Source organism: Leishmania major, chromosome 36 (assembly GCF_000002725.2).
Source record: "Leishmania major strain Friedlin complete genome, chromosome 36".
Taxonomy (NCBI): domain Eukaryota; phylum Euglenozoa; class Kinetoplastea; order Trypanosomatida; family Trypanosomatidae; genus Leishmania; species Leishmania major.
This window is the reverse complement of record NC_007287.2, coordinates 590,785-602,521: the sequence shown is the minus strand read 5'-3', so window position 1 is coordinate 602,521 and position 11,737 is coordinate 590,785. Positions and strand designations below refer to the sequence as shown.

The window sequence follows — 11,737 nt, the reverse complement described above, 5'->3', positions numbered from 1 at the left end:
AAAAGACACGTAGATGTATGATTCTTTTTTATTTTTTTAATTAGATATAACACCACTCGACCGTAGCCACCGCACCATCCTTTGCACGCACACAAAACATTACCAGACACACGACGAAGTGTGCGCACGCCTCCCAACAAGGCACGTGGAGCCGCGCATCTAACTACCGATTGCATCCTGCGACTCTGCGTGCGCACCTTCTTGGAACCGCCTGGAAGCCATACAGTGGCACGTACCCGCTGCTCCGATTCTCCCGTTTTCCTTGGCGAGGAGGAGCTCTTGGCGCGCTGTCCTTTCTCAGTGCTTCTCCCTGCCCGCCTACTTGGTTGCACCGTCTGCCGTTCGTCCAACTAGCCACCCCACCCACCCTTGCTGTGTAGTTGGTGTCGGCTCGTCTACGTTTCGCTGCCTCCACAGCGCCGAGTCCCTGCCGGGTATATGTATACATATATATTCCTCCCGTCTTCCCACTTTACCAGGCGATGAGCGCTACGCACTCAACGGCGGAGAGCGGGGTGAGCAGCCTCCAGCGCTCCGGCCTCAGCATCACGGTCGGCGACACGAAGTCTATTGTGCTAGCGTTGCAGGCGCTCCAGAGCAAGATTCGCTCTCTCGAGCAAGACCGTGACTTTCATCAAGATCAGTATGAGGTGGCACTGCAGGCTCACGAGCGTTACAAGCTGGACATGGAGCGCCAGATGGAGCAGGAGCGTGCGGCACACCGTAAGAGGGAGGCGGATCTGCTAGAGCTGCTGCGCAAGGCGCGCGAAGAGCGAGCGCAGCTAGAGGACGCCCTCAGCGGCAACAAGGAAGACCTCGGCGGCTGCCGGCGTGAGCTGGAGCAAATGATCGCCTCTGAAAAGGAGCTGGCGAGCCAGCGTGAGTCAAAGATTAGCATGGAGGTGGCGAAGCTGCGTACCGAAATCAAGGAGGAGCAGACGCACCGAGCTGCTCTGTTGGTGACCGTGGAAAAGCTGAAGGAAGAGCGTGAGGCAGCTTTGAAAACGAACGAGCAGCTTCGGGTAGCCATGGACGGTCTACTCACTCGCTACGAGCAGCTGCAACGGCGCCGTCCGGCGCCGCAAGCGGTACCGCACCGGTACTCGAGCAGTGGTGCCATCTGTGAGACGCACTCGCGGGCGGCGCCGGCCGCTTGTGCGCATCCACGGCGGAGCGTTAGCAGCCGCACCCGCTCTCCCGGGTATGCACCGCCGCGCGAGCTGCAGCGGCCCGCATTGCCTGCACGTCAGCGCAAGGTGTCTCCGTCGCTGCACCACAACTACGAAGACCCAACATGTAGCTCGATTCTCCGTGATGTGCGCATCGTCCCGGAGGAGGCCCCGCCGTGCGCCTACCCATCAGCGAACTCATCCATGCATCACTCGCAGCAGGAAGCGGCGGAGACAACCGGAAAGGCGACCGCGGCTCGCAGCGGGCAAGGCCTGCGGACACAGGCGACAGCGGCGCCGTCTAGATCTGGAAGGCCATCACCTGCTCGCCGGCCCCCGGAGACTGGCGCGGCTGGCCCCTCAGCGCACCGCACGACAGCGATAGATGAGGTAGAGGCGCAACTGCGACAGGAGTTGGCGGAGCTGCAGCACCGCTACGATGATACGATCGAGCGCGGTTCGTCCGAAGAGGCACCGCGTGAGGTGCTCGCAGCCGCACTGCACCGTATTACTGCCCTTTTAGAACAAAAGAAGGAGCAGCTAAAGTTGCTCAAGGAGGCGCGGATGGAGCTGGAGGAGGCTGTGTCGCTCAGTGCGTCTAGAAGCACGAACACTAATCGGAGTATGAACGGTGGCCGTGGCGACTCACCGTCGACGTTGGCGATGCAGGACAAGCACACACGTCGCGCTCTTCTCGTGAATGAGCTTCGCTCTCTCTTAGCCGAGGCCGCGAAAGGCAGCTGAGTGCAAGGCTGCTGGTGAAGAGACCAGCGTTCGGCTGCAGAGGCTCAGCTATCTCTGCCGGCGGTACACGTGCCCGTACCACAGCGCAAGCGGCTGATCAAAATCGACTGCCCTGCCCACACGCTCTTGAGAGCATACGAAGCATCACCTTTTTTTTCCCGACACGACCATCTCTCTTGCTCATCATCCAGTCAGTCGCCCTGTAGACGCTTCTGCGCAGCCTTTGCGTGTGCGCCAACGGTGCCGTTCCGAGACTCAATGGAGCACCACCCCCTTGTAGTTGATTCTCTGTGCCTGGAGCACCATTCGTGCACAACATACACACCCAGTGAGAGTGAATGAGCGAGTGCAGTGCAGTGCGTGTGTGGCGGATGCTCCTCACTCCCCTTCGTTTTTTTTTGTGTGCTTTGCTTCGTCTCGTCCTTCTGCCACCATGGGCCTACTCTTCACCCCCCCCCACACACACACAAGACGAGGAAACATACACGCGGAGAAGTTCGCACAATACAAAGCTCCTGCACAACGATCTGGAGTGCACGGCGGCTGTTTCCCCCCCCCCACACACACACACGCACACACACACCACCCCCACGCTGATTTTTTCTCTTCCTCTACCGCGCCTTCGCTCCTGGACGACTGGGACGCGATACGGGCTTCTTTGGGCTGCTGCTGCTTAGGGGTTGGCACATCATCAGCGGACTGCGTGCCGAAAACAGCCTACTGCAAGCGAAACACACTGGGGGACGCCGATAAAGAGAAGTAGCCGCGCGCTTCATTGACCCTGTATGCATTTCCTTGTGGAGGGTTTTTCTTTCGCCCCCTCTCCTTGGCATCACCTGCGTTGCCGAGGCCGACAGCGCAGGCTGCGCGCATTATCACCGTCATCCGCCCTCTCTCCCACTCGGCCACGCGCACCCTCCGATGGCCACACTTGCTTTGCATCACCTCCGCCATGGTCCCGTCCTTCTTCTCGGATTCTACCCCCTCCCGTGTGTGCGTAGTCTTCCGCCCCTGCGCGCGCACACCAAGCGGACACACGCAAACCCGAAACACAAGACAACACAGCAGCATGCAATCCTCATCTGGCGAGGAGTCCCACTTCGTTTCTTTCTTCTGAGGAGGCACCCGTGTGTGCGCCTGTGCTTTCATCCGAGAACGGACACGGTCGAAGATGCCGGCAGCGGTAAACGTTTGCGTGAGCGTTGCGCTGCCCTGTCGAGGTGATGGCGTGGCTGCTCCGACACCCGCGGCGCAGTCAGGAGAGATGCACGACCTGACTCTCGAGGAACTGAAAGGCTCCCTCTCCGACCTTGGTTACAACCCCTATGGAGAGCTGGTGTACACGAGAAGCCACCTCGCCTCGAAGCATCTCCGTGCGCTGCCGGGGCTGCAGCGGTACGTTCACCTGCAAAGACTCTGTGTTGATGACAACGGACTCACGGAGCTCGATGCGGTGCGCTACATGCCACAGCTTGTGCATCTTCACGCACGTCACAACCGCCTCACCTCCGACGTGTTTGTATCCCTTGCCGTGGCGGCCGCCGAATGCCTGGAGCACCTACACCTGGACGACAACTGCATCACGTCGCTGGATGGGTTGGAAAAGTTTCCCTTCCTGCTCGACTTTACGTGTTGCCGTAACCGAGTACAGCATCTCCCTGCGCGCTGCCTCGCCACTGCTGAGCGACTCAGGCACTTTTCCTTGAGCGACAACGCACTCGAAACAGTCGATATCAATGCCTTCGCGGCGACGCGACCGTTGCGGGTGTTGGACCTGAGTAACAACTCGCTGTCGAGCATCAATTTCCTCTACTCTGTCCCTCCGCAGATCGAAAAGGTGAACATCGCCAACAATCACGTGCGCCACTTGAGCGCCGCCCTGAAGCAGCTGCCCTGCTTAACAGTGCTCGACGTTGGAGGGAACGAGTTGTCGGGGCTGAAGGAGCTCAGGGTCCTGCGCTGCCTCAAGGCCTTGCGCACCCTGACGTTTGCGGGCAACAAGGCTCTGGAGCACCTGTCACATCACGCAGCGGGTGAGCGCGGGCGGCTGGGTGACCCGCTGCCGACGACGGCGCAGGGAACAGAGTACGATGCAGAGGTGGTCATGAGTGATGGGGAGGACAACGGCGGGTCGCTCTGCTCTGGCGGCGGTGGTGGCGGGTTTAACGCCCCAACTCGTACCACCGCAGCAACCGCTGGCGCTGCGTCTGCGGAAGTGGTCGCGGCAGAAGGCGAGAACGCTCCCGACACGAGCAGCACCCTGTTTCCCAGCGCCTCCGCCATAAGCAAGGTGACCAGAAATGCGGATAATGCAGCAGACGACCACCGAGCCGGCACAAAAACGATTACGGGGTGGAAGTCCTTGGACTCATCGGCGGCGCGGGCAACAACACCGACCACCGCCGCCTATGTGGACCTTGCTGCTTCTGAGATGTATGCCTTCGTTCATGCAGTGGGCAGTGCGAGGCGTGACGGCGAGCTCGATGTGCGCGTGCACCACCAGAAGGAGGTTCTAGCGCTCCCGCAGCAGGAGCAGGTGTATCTGTGGACACTGTCAGTGCTGCCCCAGCTGACGGAGATGAACGGCCGCCTTACACGCCCAGAGGAGGTGGCGAAGGCGGCCTTTCTTTTTCGCGCCAACGCTGCGAAGCAGGAACCTGAAAAAGGAGTGTTCACGGAATGACGGCAGACCTTCTTCCACAGGTGAGGCATAGCACATGCCTTGTGGGGCTGCAAGATATGGTGAGGTCACGGCGTTTTCGCATCGTTTTGCCGGGAAGGGTGAAGACGCTTGCATTCGGCTCACGGTGTGTGGTTTTGCTGGTTCGAGACGGGCACCAACGACAGCAGACGTCGTCGGCGTCTCGACCTGCACTTGTTCGCCTGGACTCCTTTCCACCTTGCCATGCTGGTCGTTCATGTCTGTCCAGCTGCGCGCCTGCACACGACGCGCACGCCTATACAAATACGCATGTATCCTAGAAGATTTCCTTGTTGCATTCCTTGTGATCCTGCCGCAGGCACACGAGCAAGAGGGACGAAAAAGGGCCGTGCCGGTGGGCTCTCTCTCTGTCTCTTCTTCCTCCTCGTCTTGTGTCTTGCAGAACACTCACTCAGATTTCCAGATACACACCGTTGTGCTGCGACCGCGTCTTTGGATCTTTTCCGCCAAAAGAGGGAGCAGCTGCGCCTTCCCTGTGCCGATGGGGAGAACCCGCCTCTTCGTACCACGTGTTCATCACCGAACCGCACGACTTTGGCTATCCGTAGTTCTGCCTCTGTCTATCTGTATTTCTCCACCCTTTTTTTTTTATTCTACCTGTCCCTGCGGCTTTCCGGCAGTGATGGCGGCCACTTCAGTGCGGTATTAGGGCCCTGTACCCACGCCCTTCGCCAAAGCCAGGAACCTGAAGCCTGCCCTTCTCGGGTACGACTGCGGACACCTCATGTCGGCGGACAGAGCTGCGCGGGCGCTGCGCTGAAGACACTAGCGGTTATCATGATGATGTTTGAAGCCGCTCCCTCCGAATTTTGTCGACGGTTCCGCCAACAGCGGCGTATTCACTCCGGTCAGAGGCTTGCGTGCTGACGGTAGGGAATGGAATGCGCGTGCCGTCAGAGACTCATGGCTGCCCCCCTCCGTCCCATCTGTCGCGGCAGAGGCGGGCGAGCCGGCCAGACACGCCGCCGACGCATGGTGCCGATGGAAGTGCCGGATGAAGACGGCGAGGCCCCACCTCCTTCCCCGCCGCCCGACACGAGAAGGCCGTCGTGAAACAGGCGCCGGGGCTGCGGGCGTGCGAGGACTGCGCGGGCGCGCTGCCACGCACACGGGACAGCGCCAAAACGGGCACGCGTGGCGTCATAGGCGGCACCGTCTCCATCCGGCGGTGTGGGCCTCATGAAGCACCGATGCCGGCTGCACGACGTGCGCAGCCCGAGGTGCGCGAGGGGGGCGCTCCTCCGGACGCCCATGCGGGGAGTCCCCGCACCGCGCTACGGGATGCCGCGCGTTGAGGCGGCTTGTGGGGCAGAGAGGAGGGGGGGGGACGCATGGCATACAGGCAGGGTGTGCAAGGTCGCACAGGCCCCCCCCCCCACCTGGCCTGCGACTGGTGGCCTTCCTCCCTGGGCGCGTCCTGCCGTGCACCTGGACGGCCCACTGCCTCCGCCCTCGCGCATGTAGCCCCGGACGCGCCCCGCTTTGGCGCGAGGCATGCAGTCCACGCCGCGTCTCCGTCTGGCGCCGATGACGCCAGCACGCGGCCGGTGAAGGGGGCGAGAAAGGGCATGCAGAGCCCATAGGACGCACGGCCCGATTCCACGGCAGGGCGGCTCGTGCTGGGCGGCGAGGGTGTTGCTGTGGTGCGTGGGCGGTAGGTAGGCTGAGGCTGTGCCCGCGTATATTTGGTGACTTTGTCGTGGCGGAACGGAGGTCTAGGAGACAAAAGAAAGTTGTTGTTAAGGGGACACGTGTACTGGGCTCGAACCCTCGGCGTGCCGGTGTCCGTGCCCTCCCCCTTCCCCGGATTCGTCTGTCACACATCCCCACGCTGACGAGGTGAAGGAGAATGGCATTGCCTCCGTCGAGTGCCGCCACTCTCATTGTCTGTCTGTGCACCTCACGGGAGCACACAGGCACGCAGAGGCCTACGGACCTACATCTATCGATGCGCGTGAGAATCTCATATTTCCTCGCTCTCCTTTCCTGTAGACGTGCGGTTGCCTTGTCGCTTGAAAAGCTGCTGCGGCTCAAAGCAGCCCGCTAGGTCGATTGCTTGCACAAGACCGCATACTGCATGCAGGGCTGACGGTGAGGCACCCGCCGTAACACGCACATCTGCTTTCTTTTTTTTTTCGGGTTTCGAGATTGGTGACAGCCTCTCCGCTTCCTACTCTCCCATTCTTGTCGCGGAAATGGCCAAGCGCACTGTCAGCAAGTTGGCGGTGGGGGGAGACCATAGCGGAAATAGCACCGTCCCCGATGCGTCCATTTGTAGTTCGACTGTGGACGACGAAGATGCGTCCCAAGATCGCCCTGCCACTGCGCTGGCTTTGTGCGAGGAGACGACCTCGACGGAGGCAGCGGCAGAGGGGGCGCTAAGCGCACCCCTATCGTGGCCGTTCCTGTGCCCGCTCTGCAGTGCAGTGGAGCTTGTCGATCCAGTAGACCTACACGAGCGACCGAAGGACACATTGTCGCCTTCCTCGTTCCATTCCAAAACCGTCGATGAGGCAGTACACTGCCTTGCCTGCCGCGCGTGTGTGGAGCAGTGGCTATCAGCGGTGCGCGCTTTCAGTGAGGGCCAAGCCGAAACGATGGACCACACCGGCGGCGCCACTAGCGCCACGACCTTTTCACCTCTGTCGGCCTCTGCGTGTGACGGCGCAACTCTCCTTGCGTGCCCATTGTGCAATAGGACGTGCGACGCAACGATTTTGTCGCACTCCGGCCCGATCGCCGGCGTTGCGCACGCCCTGGATGCGAGCGTGGTGCGCAACAGCTACACTGGCTCTCAGCCCCTTTCCTGCATCACGAAGACCGGTAGCGGTGTTGGGCGCCCGAGCGCACCGGCCGCGTCCGCGTCGCCCTTCTGCTCCATCTGTGAGGAGGCAAAGGCGATGTGCGTGTGTCTGCAGTGTGACTTCGGCATGTGTGACACCTGCCACCGAGCCACACACGCCAAAGGTGGGTTTAGGCAGCACGAAGTGCTGAGCTGTGAGCAGGCACGCCGGCGTGGCAACCAGAGGTGCACGCAGCATGCCGGCATGGCACTGGACCTTTTCTGCGACACGTGCTCGACGTGTGTGTGCGTGACGTGCTGCTTCGGTGGTGCCCATCGCGGGCACGAAGTGTTCCCGCTGGCTGACGTCGCATCACGCGCTGCCGCTGCGTTGACTCAACACTCCACGGAGCTTGCGGCGTTGCAGCGCGACGCCGATGCGACCAGCGTGCAATTAGCGTCACTGTGGCCTGCGTACGAGGCCAAGGTGGATGACGTCCGCACCGAAATCCAGCAGTGCTTCTCCAGTCTGCGCCAAGTTTTGCAGGCGCGGGAGGACGCGTTACTGTCGCGACTCGGTGAGGTGTCGGCGGTGGTCAGTCGTCGCTCGTCGGCGCTCAGGAGTGCCATGCACGCCATCAGTAGCTTCCTCGGCAGCACTGGCGAGCGCCTGCGACGTCTGCCGGGGTCGGTGAGCCCTGCCACGCTGATGCGCATTTTGGACACGGTGCACGAGCAGCAGCAGTGGGTTTCCCGTGTTTCTACGCGTGTAATCGAGCAGGCCACTGCCGTTGCAGAGGGCTGGAGCTATCACATGTGCAGTGACAGCGCAAACGGGTGCCGCATGGCATCCTTCGTGCTGCTCAACTCCGACACCCCGAATGATGATGGCCTAAGGCAGTACAAACGTGTGCTCGCCGACCTCGGCCGCCTTGACGCATCGGCTGATGTGCAGCTGCCACTTGCTGTGCAAGGGAGCGCGGGCTCCGTGGGGACGGCAAAAGGGCGCGACAACAGAGAGGAGGAGAGCGCGGCGCATCACCTCTGGGGAGGCATGGCGGAGGACCACACGGAACCGAGGGATGGCCTCGCGAACGGCGCACCCGTTGCACTTCGTGGTGACAGCGACGCCATCTTTGACGCCGGGGCCAACGTCGGGGAGGGAGAGGAAACGCTGCTGGTCCGTCCATCGCACATTGACCCCGCCACCCCTTCGTTACCAGGGCAGACGGCAGCTTCGAAGTGCAGAGAAGTCTCCATGGCCTATCGCGGCAGAGACCGTGGGGGATCCCGGCAACGCAGCATGAGCGCTTCAACTGTGCAGTCGCAGCCCAGACAACCGCATCTCTTCCCGATCGGCGCATCTACTCAATCCACCCGTGGTCGGCTTCTGACGTACGAGCTAAATGTGGACCCCACGTTGAAGGGCGCGGGTGCTGTGGCGGGGCCCGCCGCTGAGGCTACGACCGCTTCTGGAACGCCAAGGTTGACTGGCGTCGCCTCAAAGTGGGGTGCTGTGAAGCAGGACCTGTGGGAGGTGGGTGGCTGTGGCAGCTTTGCCGCGGAGCTTGGCGCGCTGGGGCGCCAGAAGACGGGGTGCGCCGCCGCAACACGCGATGTGCGAGACACGATACCGTTTCGCGTCTCCCTTCCTCCGCAGCGTGTCGAAAGTCATGATCGCATGGACGACGATGACCGCTCTGTTAGCGAGGCTGACGACCAGCTGCCGTGGCGCGCTCTAAAGCTGCACCACAACAGTAGTGTCCAGGATGGCGTCCGGTCCACTGCGACGTCGGTGCCTCGCCACGGCTCCACGGCGCGGCTTCACTACCTTACGGAGTTGGATCTGCGAAAGCCAAGCGAGGTCGCGCACGGAGCGCTAGACTCGAGTCTCGCTGCTCCAAAGCAGGGACGAGCGGAGTCCCAACGACGAACCACTGGCCTGCAGCTCGAGCTGTAGGGGAATGCCGGCTGCTTTGACTGCCACGGGCTATTGTTGCGTTGTTTGTCTTTCGCGTGTGGGCATTTTTTCTTGTTTAGATAAGTAGATGCTTAGACTTGCTGCCCGATCCTTTGTGCCCTCTTTTTTTTTTGTTACGCTGCCTCCGCTTCGCGTGAAACGCTACGTGGAGTGCGCTCTTCCGCGTCTCCTCTCGCTCCTTTTCCTGCGCAACACCATGGGTGTAAAAGGGTTCCTCATGCACATCCATCTCCGTGCCAGTCTTTTCCGCTGTCTCTCCCCGCACTGGACGCTTGCCCTCCCCAAGTAGCCTCTCTGCTGCATTGTGCTGTACATTTTTCTTTGTAGTTGACGCGGGTAATCGACACGGGTGGTCTCTTGGCATGGTTTTGAATTGCGCTTCCCACGTAGATCTGCTCACTGCCTCCGCCTCCCCTGCTACCGGGGAACACTGCGGGGCTTTGACTGTTTTCCGCGGCACGCGCATGCCGTGCTGCGGGGGTGGGTGGGTGGGCGTGGTGCGCAGTAAATGGTGTGGTGAAGCAAAGAGAAGGGGACGTTCGGGTGGCGACACGTAGTTCGGGGCACTAGAAGAGACGCGCGACGCTCGACCGTCTGTTTGGTCGCACTCTCATTAGAAAGAGCAACCACCACCACCACCAGCACCACCACCAAAAAACAAAATGTATGACCCACCCAGGGTTATCGGGTTGCTTTCCACCCCAAATCTCCACGCACTAAACTCGCCTGCACACTTCGCAAAAAAAAAAAATAACTCAGACGCCTTGTTACGGTTCTGCTCGATACCGTTGTCAGGGAGTGTTGCGGTACCTCTGTTTTGCTGCTTCTTCTCCTTGCGATGCTGATGTGATGGCAACGCGCTGCCGAATGTTCGAGTGCTGGTGGCGTGCAGCTTGCAATACGAGTGGCAACGTTAGTCAGTCACGGCCGCGTGCCATCTTTTTCGTTTTTGTTTAGACAGGCTCAAATGCCTCTTCACTTTCACCGCTCCAGCCTGCACACGTTTGTTCTCTCTCCTTGTGGGATCCGTCCTTGATGCATTCCCACTCCTTTTCTCTTCTCCTCCTGCACAGGGAAAACGACCTCATCATGAAAAGTCGCACATGCAGGTAAGGGGTCAGCAGAATGACACCCCGATAAGCTTACTAGTGCCATCACAGGCACTCCTCTCTGCTCTCCCTCGCTCGCCCTTTACTGCACTTTACACGCGTCGGGAGCGGGACAGACATCTTGCCACCGCCAAAGAAATGGAGGCGGTGTTGGTGCAGGGTCTAAGGAGATGTGTTACGCGCGCCGTGTGAGAGTTCGACGGCGCGCTTTTGCATGTGAATGGATCAGCGCCCACATGTTAATCACAGCGGCGCACTTGCGAAGAGGCTATGCTTCGACGCTCGGTAGCTTGTGGGGATGCAAGGAGAACCGTACGCGGCTGGAGAAGTCGGCGTTGCAGTTCGAGTTGCTGCATCGTTGGGCGGTGGAGCGTGTTGTTTGCACAGTCGCGGTGCACCCACTCTCCTTCATCCCCCTGTCCTCCCTGGTTTACCCGCGGTGAAGGCGGCACGATCCGGGCCCAAAGGACAGCGTCGTCTCGAGCTTGTTCACACACACACACACATGTACATGCGTACCTACAGACAGCAGGGAGAGGGGAGCGTTGAAGGGTGACCTCCCAGTGCTGCGCGGTGGAATACCGCATTCATGGGATGCGAGCGTGAAGAGGGCGGAAAGGGGGATTGGGGGGGAGGGGGAGCCTGGGTAGCAGTGGAACAAGTTCTGGAACGGCAATGCATACCCTTCCTGTTTTCCGCCACAGGGTTGCGTTGCTGCACATCTGTCTGGCTCCCTTCTCTCGTCGCTTTCTCTACGTCCTTTTTCCGTCTTTCACATGTCGACACCAGAGGTGCGCATGCTTATGTTTTATTTGTCGGTGCGGTGACTTTTTTGTCGCGCGTTCCGAATCGTCAACGTGCACACGCCCGCGCTCTCTTCTCTTGTCCTGTGTTTGTCCTTATCGTTCTCCCTTGATATCCGGTGCGCTTCTTCCTTCTCCGCCTCTCGTCTGCACAGTGCCCTTTCGGCTGCTTCCCTTTTCCGTACGGTCTGCATTCCTTGCCACACAGCAAGGCGTTCAGCCTACACGCTACCGCCCCGCCCTCGGCCGGTGACAGGCACAGCGCATGGGGAGAGATGCAGCGGTAGGGCAAGCCCTGCAGCCGTGCGCCGACCCAGCCACCTGGGCACCGCCTCTGCATCGAGCAGTGCTCACACACCGCCTCACAGCAGCGCCCGTTGCGCCGCTCGCCACCCGGTGCATCCGCCTTTCCACCCACCTCCACACT

The 11,737-nt window shown here is 60.7% G+C and overlaps 3 protein-coding genes across 3 annotated transcripts; all 3 read left to right on the top strand.

Annotated features, from left to right (window-relative positions):
* Nucleotides 1-482: 482 nt before the first annotated feature.
* On the top strand, nt 483-1,913 carry LMJF_36_1570 (conserved hypothetical protein; the record flags this gene model as incomplete). The annotated part of the gene is made up of 1 exon (XM_001686677.1): nt 483-1,913. The coding sequence occupies one exon, from the start codon at nt 483-485 to the stop codon at nt 1,911-1,913; it is 1,431 nt and encodes a 476-aa protein (XP_001686729.1).
* Nucleotides 1,914-3,084: 1,171 nt separating this feature from the next.
* On the top strand, nt 3,085-4,596 carry LMJF_36_1560 (conserved hypothetical protein; the record flags this gene model as incomplete). The annotated part of the gene is made up of 1 exon (XM_001686676.1): nt 3,085-4,596. The coding sequence occupies one exon, from the start codon at nt 3,085-3,087 to the stop codon at nt 4,594-4,596; it is 1,512 nt and encodes a 503-aa protein (XP_001686728.1).
* A 2,234-nt stretch (nt 4,597-6,830) lies between these two features.
* Nucleotides 6,831-9,377, top strand: LMJF_36_1550 (conserved hypothetical protein; the record flags this gene model as incomplete). The annotated part of the gene is made up of 1 exon (XM_001686675.1): nt 6,831-9,377. The coding sequence occupies one exon, from the start codon at nt 6,831-6,833 to the stop codon at nt 9,375-9,377; it is 2,547 nt and encodes an 848-aa protein (XP_001686727.1).
* Nucleotides 9,378-11,737: the final 2,360 nt, after the last annotated feature.